General features: G+C 44.8%; 2 protein-coding genes across 2 annotated transcripts in view; one reads left to right on the top strand and one right to left on the bottom strand.

The window, feature by feature from the left end:
* Positions 1–3,635, top strand: part of gfra4a (GDNF family receptor alpha 4a) — a 102,163-nt gene extending 98,528 nt beyond the window's left edge. The window contains exons 7-8 of the mRNA XM_062397651.1: positions 586–755; positions 3,440–3,635. Of these exons, the coding sequence (XP_062253635.1) occupies positions 586–755; positions 3,440–3,592 (323 nt within the window). The 3' untranslated portion in view covers positions 3,593–3,635. The remainder of the gene's footprint in view (positions 1–585; positions 756–3,439) is intronic.
* Positions 3,636–10,325: 6,690 nt separating this feature from the next.
* atrn (attractin) overlaps positions 10,326–21,894 on the bottom strand; it is a 102,600-nt gene continuing 91,031 nt past the window's right edge. Inside the window, exons 28-29 of the mRNA XM_062397579.1 lie at positions 17,698–17,812; positions 10,326–15,545 (exon numbers count right to left, since the gene is read on the bottom strand). Coding sequence (XP_062253563.1) covers positions 15,421–15,545; positions 17,698–17,812 — 240 coding nt within the window. The 3' untranslated portion in view covers positions 10,326–15,420. The remainder of the gene's footprint in view (positions 15,546–17,697; positions 17,813–21,894) is intronic.

The following is a 21,894-nucleotide window of genomic DNA, read 5'->3' as shown; positions in this document are numbered from 1 at the left end:
AGTTCATGAATAACATATATCTTTCTCCTCTTTCAGGCTGTTTCTCACTGGAAGCCTAGAGAAATTTATACATTATGAAAAATCTGAACTTCTGTTATCCAAAAATCGTCTCCCTGTGAAAGGATTGACTTTTTCTGTTTAACCACTGACACACAACTTCCTTTATCCATGCAAACGAAATATAACTTTGATCAAATCCTTTCTGAGGAGTTATGTTTTCAGGTTGTCTTTACATCTGTGGTATTCTTGTGAACAAGATATCTCAAGAAGGCTTAGAGGGAAGTTCTTCACATTTGGTACAAACATTCACTTTGGCTTAAAGATGAACTGATTGTATTTTGGTGGTCAAGGGTCAAAGGTCAAGGTCACAGTGACCTCACAAAGCACATGTTTTGCCTTGTGAACAAAATATCTCCAGAGCACCAGGAGGGAATGATTTCATATTCAACACAAACTTTCTCTGGGACTCAAAGATGAACTGATTGGATTTTGGTGTTCGAGGATTTGAGGAAACTAGAGATGATGGAAATCTGACTCTCGTGTGTCTCCTCTAAAAAAGCTGTCTCTGCCCTTCATGTGTTCTAGAAAATTCCATCCTGTCCTTCGGAAATGGATCGGATGTGAAGACGGGAGCCGGTCAGCCCGGGATGCCGAGTCCGGCGACGGACGACCAGAGCCCGCTCTCCACAACCAGCGCCCCGGGTGTGTCCATGGAACCAGAGCAGAACATCCTGCGAGCACAGATTCCCACTCAGGTGAGACGAGCGTGATGCAGAACCTGATCCCACAGAGCGTCAGGGAGTCAGAACTGGGTCAGGTGGCTGCACAGCGGTTTGTTCTAACCTTGATTTACAGAGTCGGTGGGATTCAGACTGTGTCGGGGGGGAAAGTCACTTACACTCAAGTCGAGAGGAAACAACTCAAACTGAACATTTGCTGCTCTGCACAGAACTGCAGTTGATTTCAGATTCTCTGCATCTTGACCTGAAATCTCAAATATCTTCACTTCACATTCAATCTTCACCTGACAGAAGCTTTCGTCCAAATCAATCATTCAAAGCCACAGAAGTTATCAAGAATAAAAGTCACAGTGAAACTACATCTTTGCAAATTATCCAATTCTTCCTCTAGAGCAGGGGTCTTCTACGTTTTTCAGGCCAAGGACCCCAAAACTGTTGGAGAGATATATACTATATATATTATAAAAAAAAATTGTTTTATATTGAATTGGGCCTAGTGCCATGTATAGACATAGCTACCCTGTTATTCAAATATCTCACAGTTTCATATATTCATGTTTCTAATTTAAACATGTGCAAGGTACAGGGAGGCCATGCCACTGCCTTTTATAAACATACATCTTGCATACAGCACTGATCTATTACAAGAATTCACAGATTCATGACTTTTAACATACATGTAGAAGAGACAGTGAATCCTCAAACCATCTGTGGATGCCACTCCAACTCCCACATTAGTGAGATGTCGCACCCTGATGGGTAGCACACAACTTATCTAACCTTGGACAGATGGAAGTTGTCAGGGCAGAGGTTCAAATCAGCCTCTCAATATGTTGGATGCATGTTAATGTGTAATTAAAGACATTTCAATTTTTGGAAAAAAAATTGGTTGGTAAATCAATAAAAAAAAGAAAAATGTCAACCAAAAATGTTGAGACCCCCCAGCAGTACCTCCACGGACACCCTATGGGTCGCGGACCCCCTGTTGAAGACCTCTGCTCTAGAGAGTTAAAGCTCAGTCACACATCTCTCAGTGTACACACACAATATATATATATATATATATATACAATCTCAGTGTGAACGTATAGAACAACTGTCCCACATTCATAACTGCTTGATCAACACTATAAACCCTCTGTAAACATAGTTAGTGTAGCTCGTGTGATGAAGAAGTAAACATCAGCTGAACATCCATTTTAATGCCGACAATCTGGTTTTTTTTTGCATCACACGCAGAATTTTAATCATGAGGGGAAATTAAAAAATTATAAACTTCATTTCAGGCTGAGGGAATCTGTTCCATGCATGTGGTTCCTAATGGGAACTGGAGAAAACACTGCAGATAACATAATTGACAAACTGCCAACAGATATGAACAAACTTCACGAGCTAAATGAAGAACTAGGCCACGCGCTTTATTTCCAGAGGGAAAAGTGAAGGAAGGAGCCAGAAGCCCAAATTACATGTTCCTGCCTCGGGGCTGGTGATTTATCCCACGCCGCGTTGTTCCGGCTCGATGGCGCCGCCTCACCGGGTCTGAGGCGGCGCCACCGAGAGGAGGAGGAGTCACGTGGACGTCAGGTCACATGATCAACCGAGGATCAGGAAAGTAAAGTTAAAAGTACAGTTTCCTTTCAGGTCAAATCCTCAGACTCATTTATAAATGAGGAATCAACTAAAGAAGAAGTTTCTGTGCTTTTCAATCTGATTCAACAGAAGAATCATTTCACTACTGAGGACAATAAGAAGTAACCTTTGAAACGTCCTTTGATCTTCCCCCACGTCCTCTCCTGAGTCAACAGTTTGATGTTTTAATGTTTTACTAAACTCTGGCATTTTAATGGCTCACTATATTATACTGTGACATTTCTGGTGACTTCCTACAATATATTTTTACGACTGACTGAACTGTGACATTTACATTTTTCTGATGCTTTAGTCTAAAGATATTGTATTTCAATATACTACCACATTTTTATGATGTTTTTGATGCCTTCTTAATATACTGAGACGTTTTGATGTCTCGCTGGATCCATCACACGTGTCCTCTCCGGTTTCTGTGTGGTTTAATAGGGCTTGAATTTGGTTTTATTTTTGTTCAGGGTAAAGAACAGAGGAGGTCGCACCTCGTTAAGATCTCTCGGAGAAATTGTGATTTGTGAATATGGGCTTTAAAATAATTATTCTCCAAATGACTGAGGAGAAGCAAATTGGGATTTTTCTATAGAAGTTGATAGTAAGAATCGTTGGAGCAGTTTTAGGAATTCAGAGAGAATCATAGGTTCTCAGGTTCTGCTCTTTAATGACGTCTTCTCGGATGGTGGTGAAATGGTCATGTGATGTTTTGAAACAAAGTTTGACAGGAAGTTGGAGAATGAATCTGTTTAATGTCTAAAACCTGTTATTTCTAAAAATCTTTTGACTCTTCTTAAAGATTGAGATTCTGTAGAGTTGGATCAGGTCACGTCTCAGTTACTTGTAGCTTGAGGACGTCAATCAATCATTGTAAATCTGAAAATCTTAAAGGAATAGTTCACCCAAACATGAATTCAACTTTCAGTGAACTATCCCTTTAAATCAATAAAGTTTTTTTTCACGGTGGATGTGGAGACTTTGACTGTTGCACCGATCGGTTTGTTTCTCCGCTGCTCGTCTGCCGGCGGGTGAATGACCTCGCCTCTCCTGTTTCCCTTCAGGTCAACGAGAACGGCAGATTGTGGGACGACGAGGGCGACTCCACTCCTCCGTCCCCGGGCCTGTCGGACGGCGGCGCCGGGCCGGTCCACCCGACCCGGCTGCTCGGCCTCGGCTGGCTGCTGCTGGCCGCCGCGCTGCTGATCTCCGACTAACACGAGGCCTCGCTCACCTGGGCCTCCACGGACACTACTCCTGACCTGGGGGGGAGGGGGAGGGAGGGTGAGAGGAGAGAGAGAGAAACAGCCATTTCTATGTGTCAAATGACGGGGGGGGGGGGGGGGGGTGAAGTGTCCCTCTCCGTCACAAAAATCACATTTTATCTCTTTTTTGTGAATCATGACTCGGAGCAGATGTGTTGTTGATGTGCGGCCCGTTAGACGACCACCAGGAGGGGGCGCTGTGACCGCACCATGGGTGGGGGGGTTGGGGGGGGGGTAATACAAACAACCAGGAAGTACACACCTCATTTTCTCGCCTCACGCCCCAAAACAAACACAAACTGTCACAGACGACTCTCATGCAGACTTTGCTCATCGGGGGAATCGAGCGGCGGTGGAGCTCGGCTTCAGATCGTGTACAGAAACAGACACTGAAGACGCAGTGCAGCAAATCTATTACAATATATATAGATATATAAATATACTACAACAAAAAAATGACAAAAAAAATAAACTTTCTGTCCTTGAACATTCCTTGATGTAAAAGAAAAAATATAAATGTTAAGACTTTTCTCTCAGACGACCTGTGATGAAGTGTAACATGAGATTTAAGGTGGACGTGTGTGTGCTCACATTCTGCTTCTTCATTTAGCCTCCACCTTTTTTGTTTTTATTTTTAATCACTGTTTATTTCTCAATACGTTCAAATGAATCACGATGAAAGTCTGTTTGTTTTTTCGTGATTTAATTTTGAGTATATTTCCAAATAGTTGTGTAGAAAACAATGTGATTGAAAGTTAAGATGAAGAAGATCCTTGAAATCAGTGAACGTTTTATTTTATCAAACGAGGACCTAGGTTACTTATTATTATTATTATGTTATTTCTATGTTATTAGCCTTAAACGTATTGTGATGTCATTTACTTTTAATGCTTCAATCACTTCACCTCAGTGGATGTTACCTCACTTTGGAAGGAGACTCTTCATATACTCGTTCATTAAGCTTTAAGTGTGAAGGCCTAGCAAATGTTTGAATCTGTTCCTTTTTTCAGAAATGTAAAAAAAAATAATTGTAATAACCAATGACTTGGTTTAGGGAGAAGCAACAAAAACACACGGAGACCAGTTTCTATTTTTTAAAACCTACGTGGACTTTGCTGCAGAGAGAGAACAGACGTGTGTGGACCCGTGTTGGTGAAGATGTGAAAAGCACAAATCTGCTTCGTGGAGAAAAAGTGTTTTATGTTCGGTGAGAGTTTGAGGAAAGTGTCACTTTCACCCGTCTGAAGAAAATAGACATTTGTTATTAAACACCATTTTTAGACCTGAACGGCTCCAAAGGCCAAACTGGTTCTTTAAATTCAGCCCAGATGCAAACACTCATCCATATCAAGGTTTTTATCAAGATCCATCGATTATCAGCTGCAGGGAAATCTGTGAAAATGTCAAAAAAAAAAAGTTTAAAGAACTTCCTGCAGCTGCCGATTTACATTCTCTCTTGGCTCATAACTTTCATGGGAATCTGGATCTTGGATTCCAGCTGCTGAAAGTGACACGTTCCACTTCCTGTTGGACCTTCATCGACTCACGATGAGCTCATCCTGACGCCCCTTTCGGATTTGAGACTTAAGGTTTGAAGGGTCGAGGCGCAGCTCGCTGTTTCCTCACTTCACTCTTAATGGTGTGAGAACATGCAGAGAGGTCAGTGGCACTGGTCCAGGATCTGGGATATCGCTGCTTTCTTTCAAATACAAAGACGGAGAGGGAGATATATTATTTGCACGGATCATGTTTTTATCTTTAGGATCCCAGTCCCTTTGTTCAACACTTTATAAGGACTTGTTTACTGTTGATCACTTTGTTTTTGAGTTTTCAGTTGATAGATAAAACCCAGTGTTAATGCAAAATACTGATTAGTGCCCATTTTATTATAGTTTATTATAACTTCATTAGAGTTTCCCTTGGTTAAATTATGTAACATTGATATTTGTAATAAAGTAACCAATGCCATCTGATCATTTCGGTCTCAAATAAAAGACAAACTTCTCAGCAAAGAGAGAAGAAGAGTTTTGACACAATCTGTTCACACTAAAGTTAAACATGTGTGATCAGAGCTTTGCTGTTTAACTAAAGTTTTTAATTTGAAGGTAATAACAAAGGGACGAGTCTGAGTCCAGATGTTTTGTGATATCTCCGAGCCCGAGTTTCAGATGAACTCTCTCTCCAGCCTCACGAGATGGAAGTGAGGACATCTCTCAGTTTTCTGATTTGAATCACCCGACCCTTCAAACGTTCAAGTCTCTGCGGTTGTGTGGTTCCCTGGTGACGAGGGTTTGAAACCTCTGTCGCCTCATGTCGACTTGTGCTGTGATTTCTCAGTCGGCGGGGGGGCGTGTCCTCTGAGGTGATGGACGGCTTCCCCCCCGATATGACACGTGTCGCTTCATGCAAATAAAGACGACTGTGTAAATGGATTCTGACTCATTTCACCTGTCGAGAAACGTCTGGACATCTCATCCGTGTTCCAGAGGAACGACCTCTTCCTCTCATCGCACACAGGGCGCGTTGTCGTATATTGTCTACACTACACAATGTATAACACACACACAATGTCTACTACATTCAAACCTTGGGGGAATAGTAAAAAGGATTTTATCCAAAGTTTTGCTTTTGCTCTGTCGGACTGAGAACAATCACAGAGAGGTTGAATCTGACATCAGAAGTTTACAAAGCACAACTCTGAGTGAAAACTTGTGAATCAGGAACTTGAATAAATGAGACCCCTGGTGTAAACAGAGCTGCAGCTCATTTGTGTTTCTTCTTGCCTGAGGCGTCTGTGAGGCGGCGGAGGTGAGGAACTTTGCAGCCGGGTAAAAACACGGCGTCAGGTGGAAAACAGAAACTTCTACCCGACCTCGTTAAACACATCGAATCCACATCGCTTCATCGTGCTGAGACAAAGTCACACTCCAGTTGCCCGTGTGCCAGCTGTGCTTCACATCTGGAGGCTGGAATTGGGGCGGCTCTCCGGGTTTTGGGTCGTGGGCTCTGTGGGACAGACCTGCTGCCGTCCCACATTCTGCAGCTGAGCAGCCGAGCGTCTGAGCAGCAGCAGGAACGTTAACGAGTCTGAAACCAGAGTTAAGAAGTTTGGTTTGGAACATTTAACTCACCATTTCTTCACCTTTGACACGTAGATCCTGAAATAAAAGATTTGCCCACTCTCAGCATCACTGGAAATGATCTATAGATCTACTGAAGATAGATCCTCGATACTTCTATTGTTAACAGAACTTCTCCGTCTGTCTCTTATAATAAACTTCATCTTCTACAACTAACAGGTCCTTCTGACAAAGATATGATCAGACCATCACCACTCACCAGGTCATGTGGAGAGGAAGTGTTTTCATTACCGAGCAGAAAATGAAAATAGATTAAATATGACGAGTGAAATTGACCCCCCGGCTCAATCAGCAGTTTCCATTAGGAGCGATTCCGGCACATTAGACTGGAGGTGGAAATAGAAACCTGTGAGAGAAGCTGTGTCCTCACTGCACAGCTTTGTGTGTTTGTTTAGCTTGTGATCACAGATCTGTGCCGTCCGGGCCGTTCATCGCTCGTTGGCTGAGGTGAAGTCGACCGAGGAGGAGCAGCTTCCTCTGTGAAGCTCCGGGAGCACGAGCTGTAAACTGACCTTCATGATGAGAAGAAGCCCATTTTTCATCAAGACACAAGTTATTCTCTGGGAAATTGGTGAAATTGCCTTTCAATGTTGAAATAAGTGAGAAATAAATTCCTGGCTCAGCCCTTTTCGTCTCGATCGGTTCTCCTTTGGCCAGCGTTCCGTCCTTTTACCAACTTTTAATATAGATTCTAGTTTTTTCATGATCCTGCTGACACACAACTTCCTGCAAAGTGCCCGTTGACCGATGTCTTGTTAACAGAATTGTATCAGCATCGAGTCACAGACGAGGTCTCGACTGTTTCCTGCTGCAGAGGTTTCTTCAGTCGCTGACATCGTTTACACCGAGGAGCAAAGTTTGACAGAAGCTTCTAAACGTTTCCGTTAAAGTTGGTTTGACTGAAGATCTCAAAGTTATTATCGTTCAAACTGGGTTCTGTAGGAACTTTTATTACTCACAGGATTATATTTCTTAAGCCCATTAAGAATTTAAGCCCATTACATTCAAACTTCTTGTCGCTAGTGTTCAATAATTCATGTTATTTATTTGGACAAGATTTTAAGCATTTACAACTATTTAGCTGAGCTGGAGCTGGTATTTAAATCTTATTCTTAATTAAAAGTACTAACTAATACTATCATTGATGAAGTTATATTCCAAGTTAAAGGCTTTGAAAATACCGAAATAAAGTAGAATTTAACTATTCAAGTAAAATGTGATCCTACAAGTTCTTTAAATGAAGGTAGATTCTAAGAATTTAGTAGAAAAACGCCATTAAGCTATTGTTTCTCCTTATAACTCATTAATGTCTCAACTAATTGATTGATTGGTTTATAAAAATGTTGAAGACAATGAAATATGAGAAAAAACTTTCACTAAACTGAAGTGACAAGTTGATTGAGCCGAACAGCATTTGGTGTTTTTACTCAAAACTACTAAAATGATAAATTGATTTTTTTTTTTTTTTTGACTGACATATGGGTTTATTGATTGATCTACATCTCTGTCATGTGACAGGATGTTCATTTCCAGGCAGGTCGGTAATATCACGTAGGGTATGAGAGACATTCTCAAACAGAAAACTGCTGAGTCATGCTACAGTCAAACCTCCAGGGACATTGTTTGCTATTAGAATCATTTTGGGTGATATTGACTATTTCCCACGACACGTGTCAGCGAGCGCAGATCAGCAGGAAGCTCTTCTGCTCCACGATGGATTTACTGCAGATTATTTATGAGTGAAAAGCGTCAACGTAACAAGCACCGGGGGGGGAGAGACATCCTCATAAGTCAAGATCTGACAGCTCGCTATAATGGATGAAGAGGAGGCGGGAGGATCAAGGGAGACTCCTCCGAGATTTCATTACTAATTGAGCTAATGTGTGTGTGAAGCTGTCGAGTGGAGGAGGAGGAGGAGGAGGAGGGGGAGAGAGAGTCAGAGAGGAAGAAAATAAACCTCTGGTTCCTGAGGATCACATGTCACGTGTTTTCTTTATTCAGCAAATATCTGAAATATGATGGAGGGAGTTTCATTGAGACGCTAAAGCAGCTTAACAGAGGAAAGACAATTAGAGTGTTTGGTGAAAGCAATAAAGACAAGATGACCTGAAGAGGAGCAGAGGCATGGAGGAGAATCCATGGTTACCCTGAACCAGAGGAGGAAGAGGAGGTAGAGGAGGAAGAAGAGGAATAGGAGGAGGAAGAGGGAGGAGAGGAGAAGGAGGATGAAGAGGAATAGGAGGAGGGGAAAGAGGAGAAAGAGGAAGAAGAGGAATAGGGGGTGGAAGAGGAGGTAGAGGAGTGGAAGAGGGGGTATAGCAGGAGGAAGAGAAAGGTAGAGGAGAAAAAGGAAGAGGAGGAGGAAGAGGAGGGAGTAGAGGAGGAAGAAGAGAAAGAGGAGGAGGAGGAAGAGGGGGAATATGAGGAGGAAGAGGAAGAAAAAGAAGATGAGGTAGAGAAGGAGGAGAAAGAGGAAGAATAGGAATAGGAGGATGAGGAGGTAAGGTGGAGAAAATGGGGGAAATAGGAGGAAGAGGAAGAAGACGAGGAACAGGAGGAGGAGGAGGAGGAGGAGGAAGAGGAAGAGGAGGATGGTTTCATGAGGGTGCAAGCTGTCAAAATGACCAGGATGGATCTTCTGAGACTTTGAATTCAAGAGTGAAACCTGATTATAACTAACTCACGAGAGAAAAGAGGGTGAAAGGAAAAGTGGGAAAAAGGGAGAGAATACGGGAAGGGGTTGGAGTGGAAGGAAAAAGGGGGGGGGGTAGAGAGAGAAGGTGAGAGCATTAGACAGAAGAGGAGGTGCCAGGAGGAGAAAAAGATAAAGATCATATAAAAAGAAAGAAATGGGGTCAGTGAGGAAAAGAACAAATGAAGACGGAAGGAAAATGAAGAAGAGGGTGAACGAAAAGGTGGAAGACAGGAGGAGAAAGGTAAAGAGAAGAGGAGGAGAAAATGGAGATAAGGAGGAGAAGAAGATGGATCTGTAATGAAAGGTGAGAGTGGGTAAGATAATGAGAACAAATTGAGGTGGTGGGAGGAGAGATGGAGCAGAGGAAAAGAAAGAGGAGGAGAGTTTGGAAGAGACGGTAGGAGAGAAAAGGAGTGTAAGGGATAGAAAAGAGAGGGGGATAAAGGGGGGGTGAGAGAAAAATAAAAAAGGGAGATGGCGGGAGGAGAAAAGGAGCAGAAGAAGGGATGAAAACAACGAAAGAGGGTCAGTGAAGAATGAGGACAAATGAAGATGGAGAGAATAGGAAAGGAGAGTGAGGGCAATCGAGGCCATGGAGGGAAAGGGAGGATGGAGAACGAAAAGGAGAAACAGAAGAGAAGCCAGAGGGATTAGTGGTGAAAAGAGAGGGAGGAGAAGAGGAGCAGAGGAAGAGGAGAAAAGATTATTTACTCCAACAGAGGATGGGCTGGGTCATCCTGGTTCATCCTCCGGGAACCATGAATCAAAGTAATGAAGTGTCTGTCCACGTCTCTGGAGGACACGTTCCAAATGAAGTGAAAAGTCTTGACCGAAGACAAACAGCCATGGATGGATTTCCACATTTAATAATAGACAAAAAAAATGCTGTGTCATTCTTTTTTGTTTTTATGTACAGGAGTAATTACAGGTTCGTTAAGCTAGCGTCCTCAGGTGTGACACACGGGGTTCATCTTCATCCTCTACTGATGCTTCTTCGTCTTCACGCTGCGTCACATCTTTAAAAAGCCAAGGAGCGTCATTCACAATACTTTCTCAATATTTACAACCAAACAAAACAAACAACAGCAACTGCTAAATTATACATATTAACAAACTACTTCATCAGTATTCATAATGCCGCTGTACAAAGAAAGACCAGAGGGTAACGTCCAGTTTCACCATGACCTCGTTCTCACACTTCGACCTGTGCATCAAAGCATTTCTGAAATATCACCAGTGTTTGACAGGACACGCCCACTTGCTTTGTGAATATAACGATTTTTCCAGTTTAAAAAAAAAACTCCATAAATATGCATTTGCTCTACGTTTGAATCGGTTAACACAGAGATGACCGAGCTGGAAAAGGAGGCCACTGTGAAGGTAGTGTTACATGATGAATATATTGAGGCTCGGGGGAGCGGGAGGAGACGGAGGAAGAGGAGGAGGAGGAGGAGGAGGAGGAGGAAGAGGAGGAGGAGGAGGAGGAGGAGGAGAAGCTGCTCGTCGGCGTAAATCAGAAAAATTGGGTTTTCACACAAAGAGGTGAAGTCAGGATCAGGAGAGATTCAACCTCCGTGAGTCCGGCTCTCTGCGGACAGAGCAAAGGTTTGTGTTTGTGCTCGTTGGGTTTTGATCTGTCGCTGCTGTGTGTGTTTGTGGGCGGGGGGGGGGGGGGGGGGGGCACACACTTGTCTGTGTTGCAGCTACATTGGAGAGAAAAGGAACATTTGTACGTCACATTTATCGTTTGTCAATCTGTTGAGACGGGAGCTTTCAGTTACGATCATTTTCTAAAAGGTCCCCGGCTCCACTCAGGCCACGACACACGTCCCATCAAGCTACTGGTCCCATCAACCTGCAGCTGCTGCTAATTGTCCCGCTGGTATTTGGTGGTAAATTCATTATCTTTAAGAAAAAAGCACCGGTGAGGAGTCGAGGCGAGTCGGTGACACGTGCATCTGCCTCCCACTGGCTTCCTGCTGGAAAACCTTTTTATGTTGGGATTGCACCAGCAGGAACCTGAAGCTACGCTGTGGGGCGTCTGGCCGCATGTGGCTCCAACGGATCAATGGGTCAAATCTCATTTTTACACAAACCCGCTGACCTGCAGGTGGCGCTGAAATATGGAAAGTGGTGTTAGACGTTTGTTAGAACTCCAGGAAACAGGTGGACGAGTCGGACATGAGGAGAAACAGCTTCTGTGTCTTTCTAGATTCTAGAGCAAAGAATGTCTTGATCCAGATCTGAATTATTGAATCAAGGACAAGTTAAAGCTACGCAATTCTTTACTACAACCATAAATCACACTGATCATAAGAAGATGGGCTTCACGATAATAATCTACATTAGCACTAAGGTGCAGTTCAGCTAACGGGAAATGTAGAGCGACGCTCGGAGAAGACGTCCAATAAATAGAACGTGTGGGTGAACCTGACGTTTAGAGAATCTCTGATAAAAGCTGAAGCTGCAGGATTTCTTCTAATTTCTCTTCATTACTCTGCTCCGGGACTTTTGGGATGTTTGTAGAAACCCAGCGGGGGGGAGGGAGGAGGAGGGGCGGGGGGGGGGGGGGGGGGGGGGGCGATAGCAGATCTGGGTCAAACAGCGTTTACAGATAATAGAGTTTGTGTTTGGAATCATTCTGCTGACGCTGCAGTTTGAGAAGAGTAAAACTGGGAAACTGATCCGAGACCAGAAACTGATCAAACCACAGAGGAAAGAGCAAGTGAGATTTAGAGAGTTAGAGTTCCAGACCCGAGCAGTCGATTGTGTAACTGTGTTGTCCACTGCACCACCGTGCCACACAGGGCCCCAGAGGCAGTGACGCTCACAGGCTGCAGGTGGTTACACGTTTACCTTGGCTGCAGGTTTTACATTCATTTATAAAAAGCACAACAGCAACAAAAAAAAAGGAGAAAGAAACAAACACAATCTTGTTTCCTGGTGAAATGAATGTGATTTGAATCCGACCAGATTCTTGGCAAAATGAGATTTGTGTGAAACGAAGGAGTCGAGACTGGAGACGACTCGTGAATTCATCTTGAGGATGAAATAAAGGGATCTTCTGACAACAGAGGTGTGGAGTGGAATGAGAGATGTGGGCTGATCTCAGAGCTGCTCCTGAGACTTCAGGCATGTTGGTGTCTGGGATCTGGGGACAGCTCATGTTGTGTGTTATGTTCTGGCTTCTTATGATTATTACACGTTTGTGCTTTAACGCAACACTACACAACTTTTAACCTGTAAAACTATCATTATCTCCAATATTCAGCAGGAAACATTTTTCAAATGTGAAGAATTCTAAACAAGAGTTTGTTGGATTTATCGTAGCTGCAGCTCTTCTGGTTCAAGAAGCTGGGGATTATGGGTAATATCCACCGTAAACACAACTTTGATTATTGAAAATATCTTCGGTCACAGTTACATTTGTAAACCTCTGTTTACAAATCTAAATCTATGGTGGAATCATTTCTGCAGAGAAAGATTAAAAGAGCCTGAATATAACAAGATGTTCCCACCACTGCCAGCATTTACCCCCCCCCCCCTCCACTCGACAAGATGTTTGGAGATGACGGCTGGTTTCCTGCCAAACCGAGGGAAACAAAGCCCCGCCCACCTGAGAGGCGGTGACAGGTGTCTGGGAGGGAATCTGGTACAAACTGTTAAAAAGCTGGACTGACGGCTCATGGAGATTTTCTACCATCGAGTCTCTGCAGGAGAATCAAGATCTAAAGCTGCAGTCTCGTGGAGGTAAAGGTCAAAAGAGCGATTGATAATAAAGAGTCCGGGATGAAGAGCTCTGACTCCTCAGTGAGTGGAGTCGTGAGCACACCCAGATCTATAATTACAGAATGTCAACTTTGTTCATGCTTTTCCGCTCTGACCTTTTTCCAGTGCTAAAAGTTTGCCCTTTAACCAGGCGGGCAGCGGTTCTAGTGTGCTGAACACACGTGAGAGCCGGGAACTGAACCCGTCCGGCTCTTTAGGGCAGCGGGCGAGTTATTAAATTCTTCTATTACTGTACTTCTCCGAGGGCGGGAAGTTAATAAGTGAGCGTGGGAGGCAGAGTTATCTCCTGCATCTGGGTTCCTCTGTGTTCCTCTGCTTCCACAGACCTGCAGGATGGAACCTACGTCCTGCAGACACGACCAGGAGATACTGGAGATGAAAACATTTCTCTGTCTACACCCTTTTTTTGTGTTGTGTGTTGTGTTTGCTTCGTGTTTTTCTTTCTCCTCTCGCTCATTTCCAGCTGGACAAAGAAGTGATGCTTCTCTAAAAACGAGCCTCTGATTTCAGATAAGAACGCTGGAAGGAGCAGATATAAAAAGAAGAGGGGAAATAAAAAAGAATAGGACCGGCTTAAAGGAACTCACACACAAAGAAAGAGGATGTGCAGCCAGAGATCAGGAGGAAAGATCGTTTTCATATAAAACCAAACAAATGGATGTGTTGTCTTTCTTTTGCTTTTGGAGAATAAATGCCAGAGGTCATCCTGAAGGTAAGGTCATTACAAAAAAATCCATTCAACAAAAGGTGCAAATTAAAAAGACTGACTGACATTTGGAAAGTGGGCGGCTCATCCCAGTGACGCATGTTTACTCCATGTTCAAATCTCTGGGACTGGAACCACTCAGATGTTGGCGTTAGCTCCACTGTGGCTTCATCACCAAGCGCACAGACGTCACCGCTCAGGGGGGGGCATGCTTTGCGTTTGGATACTCGGCAGCAGCAGTTAGAGGCGACGATCACACAGGGCGTTGAACCGTCGCCCTCACGCAGGTCAGACTGATCACTGCAGTCGATCAGTCCCAGGATCTGAAGGAAGCCCGGTTCACACGAGCTCCAGGCCACAGCTAAAGGGACAATCGTTACTGGCGGGGTCTCTCACCGCCAACTGTTGTAGTGTGTGTGTGTGTGTGTCTGTGTGTGTATGTGTGTCTGTGTGTGTAAGAGCCCGGTGTGAACCTGGTTGTGCAGGGACACAGGCTTTCCATCGCAACCGGGGAGTAATTAGCTGGAAAAGTTTCAATCGGCTTACGATCCAGCCAGCCAGCGTGGAGGAGATGTTACCGTGGTCTGGGGGGGGGGGGGCGAGAGAGGCAAATCTCCAGACAGGCCACAGAGACGGACAGAGAGAGAGAGACAGGCCAATTACAAATGTCCCCCTCTCCTCAGACGGGCTCTGGCTGCGCGGGCCGGCCTCCGAGGTGGATCTTCATTTGGGTGAAGCCTGAACGTGGTGCTCTCTGGCTCGGGGGCCAAACTGTACATGACCCCAGTGACCCCGGCCCTCAGGGCTGAGCTGAGATCAGCAGGCGACAAGGGGCTGTAAACGGGTCAGAGGCCTGGGTGGTGGGGTTTTAGAGGAGAGAAAGTGTGTGTGTGTGTATGTGTGTGTTTGCGTGTGCGTGCGTGGGGGTTGCATGTACAATTGCACATGTCCAGTTTGTTCCTGGCTTCAAAATAACACAATACAAAACAAAGCGCAACAATAATTTAAGTAAAATGAGTTTGCAGCACAAAGTCTCTGGATTCTTGGAGAACTACGATCTCCTCTAGCAGCAAGCCGTGGTCGCCTCGACAATAATGAGGCGGTGTCGACAAATGTAAAATGTTTTAGTTCAGTTCGATGGGAAAAGGTCCACCCCCCCCCCCTTCTAGTGCTCCCCCTCATCCATGTCCGGTTTCTGTCGCTCAGTTCGAGGGATCTGTAAAGTTCCTGCAGGAGGAGAGGGGGGGGGGGGGGGGGGGGGGGACCCCGCTGAGGTGTCAGTCCACCGGATGACTCTGCCCCTCGCCCAGATGTCCCAGTCCTGTATCCCAGCATGCACTTGTCCCTGCCAGAGCGGAGCTGGCAGAAGTCTCTACAGGAGGGGTGGCCGAGGCAGGGGGCTAATGGGTGAGCATTTGGCCGGGAATGGTGGAGCGGGGCGGGGGTGCGGTCAGATGCAGGTGGAGGGTTGTGCGGTCGGCTGCTGTTTGCGGCTCCTCAGGCCTCCGGACTTCTCCTTGTAGCCTCCACACAACGTCTGGGAGACGTCCACCAGCGCACTGGCCACCGCCAGACCTGCACACACACAGATAGACACATATATCAAAGTCATTCTCCATAAAAATGACTATAATAAGGTGTCTCTTATTTTGTGATGTAATGAAAAGGGAAACATTTCACATTTTCAAAGCTTTTTGTGTACCAAAGAATGAAAACTAAGAACATTTGTTAAAAGGAGATGAAGAAGATATGAGAAAGAAGCCGTGTCCCCTATATAACCTTCATATAACAGTATATCATATTCAGGATTTATCAGATGTTAACTGTAAGAGTAATTTTATCTATAATATAATAACTGGAGAAGAATCAGATTAAACAATATTAGGTTTCGACTCAAATCTGTAAAAAAGAAAATGTGTGTAAGAGATTTATAATGTTGTGTTTAAAGATCCAAACTAGTTGCAGCCTGAAAAGTCCAGTAACAGTTGATTTAAAACTAAAATATGAAGAAACTAAATTCTGTGATAATTTGAAGTGTTTTACAAAAATATTCACTTTTTATTAGTTTTGTTTAATTGATTTTCCTCTTCATTGTGTTCTTCAGTAAAATCCTGTGCTCCATTAACTAAAGGAAAAGTACTTTGAGTTGGTGCTGACAAATACTGTTAATTATCACACAAACAAAAATGGGGAAAAAGTTTTTTTATGCTTTTTGACGATTTGGATAAAAACAAATTTTTTGTCATTTTTCAAGTGTGAACGTTGCAAATGTATAAATCCACTGAAAACACAATTAGAACAAGTGTGTAGTGTAAAACTGGGAGGGACACACAAACACACACACACAGACACACACACCCTCGCAGCGCAGGCAATCATTACCGTATACCAACACTTCATTAACATTTATTAATGCCCTCTGAGCCATGAAATTCCAATAAACATCCATTTATCTCCAGTGATGGATGCGTTTACCCCGATCAGGCAAACACAGCCGACGGCCAAATCTCAATTCCAGGAGGAGAAGCTGCGGCTAAGATCACAGTGTGACGAGCTGACGTGCACCAGGCCTCACCCGAGGCTCAGACCCCAGATCAGAGGAGTCGAGAGGGCGACCAGATGGGAGACGAGTTAAAACCATTTCAGCCGGAGACCCTCACGGGCACGAGAGGAGGCTGAGAACACGGACGCTGCCCGAGAGAAAACTCCTCTGAGAGCTGAGGCAGATTTGTCACGACGAAAAGACGATGTGGTAATTAATAAGGGCCGGGGGGGCGTCCAAGACGGTCTGGGGACGGCTACCGGGGACTCAAAGACACTAAAGGGGGGGAAATGTAGAAACAGAACAGGAAGTTGACTTCTTGTTTCAGACCCTGAAGGTGGAGGAAACAGAAGAGGGGGGGAAAGAACGAGAGAAACAGATACAGGACAGGCAGGAGAGAGAGAGAGAGAGAGAGCAGTGGATAATATAACTGTTACACCAGAGAGGACTGAGAGAAGTTAGAGAAACACAAGGGATAAACAGGGAGACCAGACTGCACTTTAAACCCAGACAGAGAAAGAGAAGAGGAGAACGGAGATAGAAATAAAACTCGAGAGTGGATGAGAAACGAGCGAGGAGGTGCAGACGGAGAGAAAGATGGAGGGAGGAAACAGACGAGTGAGAACAACAAAGCTGCAGCCGTCGTTTCTCCACACGGGAGGAGACAGGATCAGGAAACACAGAGCGACTGTTAGTCTGCAAATAAAGATGGACGACATTCCTCCCTGTGCAGAAATGAAGCCAGGACACCAACGCTGCCATCTTGTGCCAATCACATGATCTCGACCAATCGGGTGGCACCGTGAGCTGCCATCGAATAGTGAGAGACTTCAGGGCAGGACGTGAGCCTCAAGTTACCCACTCTTTGGTTAATAAGCAGTATTACTATGAATTAGTTGTGTCTTGGATCTGGTGACGAGGAGCAGACTTCCCAAGTGTCATCATCTTGTGTGAGTTGTGTAGCACTGAGGTGAAATCTGGGCCTAAAGGATTTTTGAAACATGAATTTGGACAAAATCAACAGTATTTTCTCTTCTGTCTACTTTGCTGCCCCAGGCTGTGAGGGGCGGATCATAAGAAAAATCAATAAGAGCGAAGACAGAGAAACAATTCATTCAATGGAACTCTAAATAAAGTTTTGTGTGACGGAGGAGGAACGGGTGGAGTTCAGCGGCGGCTTCTTACCAGACTGTCCTGGAGGAGGGATGCCCCCGGTGCCTCTGGGTAACCGCACGAAGATGGAGAGCACGGCGGCTTTGTTGCCGAAGCACGGCTCGAGGGCGATGGGCTTAGGAACCGACTGTGGAGAAGAGAGAGAGACAGAAGAGAAGAGCCGGTGAACACACACATTCTCTCAAACACGTGCACAACGGGAGTGTGTCGCCGGTTAACGTTCCTGTGAGTGTGTCAGCAGAACAGGCGCAAATTGGATTCCCCCCCCCCACCCTCCCCCCCTCCACCTTGACAGAAGCCCACCACACACACTTCCGTGACAATGTGGCTCGTGTGCAGCGTGGGCCTCGACTGGGAATCAAGTGGCTCTGATGCTGGGAGCTCAGATCTGTGCCGGCGGTGCACTCCTGTCGCTGCAGGCGGCACAACACACACTCTCCTACCGCTGCCTGGTGTTTATCAGCAACTCATCCATATGTGGGGATGAGGTGTGTGTCTGTCCCCCCCCCCCCCCCCCAGCCTCCTGTAAACACCAGCGGACTCTGCATCCGCTCCTCGTACAATATTCATGGCTTTACCTCGATGGAGGACATGGAGAACACCGGCAGCTCGGCCGCATACAAATAACCTTCCTGCTTCTTTCTGGCTCGGTGCTTTGAATTCCTGAACCGGACGGAGAAGTGGGCCATGGCTTGGTTTCACAAACACACACACACACACGCCTGTCACCACACACACACACACACACACATTTGTGACACTATCTATCCTCGACAGCTTAACCACAAAATATTCATAGTTAAATCTCTAATCTTAACCTCATTAGGACCAGAGTTTGCTCTCTCTATGGGGACCACCAGTCCTGACAAGGTTGTTTATCCCATAAACAAACACACACGCGCTCTCACACACCCACACAGACACACACACACAGTGATATTCAGGCTCTGACCCATTTTACACAGTTATTCCGCGCCCCGTCTCTCGGAGGCTTACCTTTCATACCGGCAGGATACACAGGCTGTCACACAGGGAGCTGGGGAAGTGGCACAAAGACCTGGGAGCCTCTGGGTGTGTGTGAACTTGTGTGTTCAGAAGGTTCTGTGTGTGTGTGTCTGTGTGTGTCTGCGGGGGATTTTCTATTTGTTTATGCCCTCATGGATGTTTCTGCCTGTTTTACAGCACGTGTGTGTTTTCACATTCATATCTGTGCAACTAACTGTTTCCAATAGGATCTGACAGAGAAGGGCATTTGAGTCTCTTCACTGTACAACACACACACAAACACACACAGACACACACCTCATGAGGAAAACAGAACCATTTCAATAACACATCTACACTGCTGAGCCTTCAGAGGGTTCACCAGCAGGTAGAAGATCCAGAGACACGTATTAAACTGAAGGTCTCAGAGAACCTGCTGATCAAACCTCCTGAGACTCCATGACGTGTTGTCGACCTAAACATCGTGTCCACTGAAAGAAACACACACTCAAACAACACAACTGGGATGCAGATAAATACAAAACCAGTGACACAAACCAGCAGCTCTGCATTCAGAGCGTCGGGCCCAGAGAGACACGTTTAAGCCTTTTTAATACATTTGCATTTTAATTATCGTTTCTTCTACACAGGAAAATTAAATCGACTTGATGAACATCAACTGAATACACTGTGAATCCTGGAGGAGGGTTTCTATCTAATCTCAGATCAGTTTTATAAAACTAATGAGAGAGCGGGAGGAGAGGGATTTTATACTGAAAGAAAACATATTGTGTGCGTCTAATCTTACTGGTGGTTTTAAACTAGGCAGGACACCTTTGTGGGTCTGTGTGTCATCAGTTATATGATGTGGAATCCTAATTATCTAAAGATTTGACGGATCAGTTCCAGCAAGTTCATAATTTAGAGAATTCATCGCAAGTAACATTAATTCAAAGTTCGGTGGGAATCCAACAATCTGTTGCTGAGCTATTTTGTACACACACTTTCAGACAAACACGCAGACACACACACATATCTGGCATGACATGAGGATATAAAACACAATCTCACAATTTTTCTAACCCTAACTCATTTTGGAAGTCGTCAGATTATAACACAACAGGCTCAGACTCCATCTGATAAAGGATTTAACTCAGTGATAAGATCTGTTCTGGGATCTGTTCTGAGTTGATGCTGTGATAATGTGATGAACAGCAACTGTTACAGAATCATTATTAAAAACAGATACTGCAAATAATGTCAGCAAAGTTACAACGATGTCACGGCTGAGAGGAGCTGAGGGGTGTGTGTGTGTGTGTGTGTGTGTGTGTGTGTGTGTGTGTGTGTGTGTGTGTATATAATAGAACCTGCTGTTTATGCTTCTTCGGACAGAAAAGGTTATGAAGAGGTTGTACGCAGTGCATGTGTTTGTCAGGGTGTGTGTGTGTTTTGTGTGTATTTTGTCTGTATTAAGCCTCAGAGCTTGCAGCAGTTTTCAGTTGATCCTCGACTCTCACACACACACACACACACACACACACACACACACACACACACACACACAATCAAACACACAAGCAGCCTCTCTCTGATCTGACAGGGGGAAGAATTCAGATGCAGACAAATGAGCTTGTGAAGGGTCCGACCCACCAGCTGGAAGCACTGCAGTAAAACCAGCAGCAACAACCAACCAGCTGGGACACATGTTCGAGTCCCAGCACACGATGGAAATTAAACAACACATCATCGACACAGAATCTGGACTCGGAGGAACGAGGGGGATTCATGCAAAGAAACAAAAATAACAAATGTAATGGAGATATTTGAATTGAGACACAGGACTGGTAGATTTGACTGGAGTTGTTGTCTCACTGATGCATTTCTGATAAGTTTGATTTTAATAACTTCTTTGATCCAATGGGCTGAAATGATGTTTGAGGCAGAAGTTCATCTTCCTCTCTCGTTTGAATCTCTTCAGCGTCGGATCTCAGTTTGAATCCCGGCTGAACTCGGCCTCTAATGCAAACTTCTATTGACAAGAGCCAATTATAGGATTCAAATAATATATCGATCTGCACCTGTTGCTTCTGAGAGTCGAAGGAACCCGACCTCATCAAGTCAACGACTCTGATTCCAGCCACGAACACCTATTCTTTAAATTTCAAGTTGATATGGAAAGACTGACGAGGGGAGAAAATGGCTGCACTCTCTTTTTCAATTTGATCATCTTATATAACCAGTGAAAGTGAAGAAGTCGTGCCAGAGGTGGGAGACAACCAGATCAACAGTTTCTTGATTAACCAGTGGGCAAATTACCAGTTTGTTTTCCACCAGACTGGAACACAAAGCCAATATCTCCCCTCAGCCTCACAGCACACATCACTCACAGCTCTGTGTGATTAATCAGTGATGAGTTAATAACAACAACAACAAAGGATCTTTTCTTTCCAGTTTCAAACTCACGCTTCTAGAACCTCATTCTACGATATATGATCTCTGAGGAGCGCGAGTGAGAATCCTGACAACTGGTCCGACGCCACATCGGGAGGTTCAATCACACACTCGGCTGATCCCCCCCCCTGGATCCCTCGGTACGAGGAGAGATGAAACAATTACTTTGGCCTCGCCAGGAGCCGCCCGGCCGGGATTAGCTTGCTCCCGTCCACGCGTCTGTTTTAGCCTCGAGCTAAAATCCTATTTTCTCATCTGGAGAGTACACAATTAAAAAAATAAGAAGAGGGCTGCCTCGATAACAAGAGCACATCTGTACTCCTAGTGTAAGAAATACATGAACACATTCAGAAGAAGACAGGCAGCTTTTAATTGTGCAGCTCAGGGCTGTCATGGAACTTGTCTGCCAAGTCCAATTTCCACCGCAGCAGCTGGGAGCTGCTCTCAGGTTCTGGTTTGTTTACGTCCTCACTTCTCAGAGGAAACGCTCGGTGCCTACGAGTGGAAGTGGAGGAGGTTTGACAGACTGATGTGGAATGTGACAGTTTTCTATTCAACAAACTTTGTTCGGTGATCGAGCGCCAACCAACGTGCAACCTGCATTTCAACCTGTGTGAGAACCTAGAACTTCACTTTCCTTTTTTGACAAATGAAACAACAACAACAACTGTGCGCACCTCCCAAGAAGACAACACAAATTATCTCCTTCAACACACACGTCCACCTGATTTTGGACGGTGCAGTAATTAAGGGTAAAAACAAATAAACACCTCA

The sequence above is a fragment of the Platichthys flesus genome, chromosome 10 (genome assembly GCF_949316205.1).
Source record: "Platichthys flesus chromosome 10, fPlaFle2.1, whole genome shotgun sequence".
Classification (NCBI taxonomy): domain Eukaryota; kingdom Metazoa; phylum Chordata; class Actinopteri; order Pleuronectiformes; family Pleuronectidae; genus Platichthys; species Platichthys flesus.
This window is presented reverse-complemented; position numbering and strand designations above follow the sequence as displayed.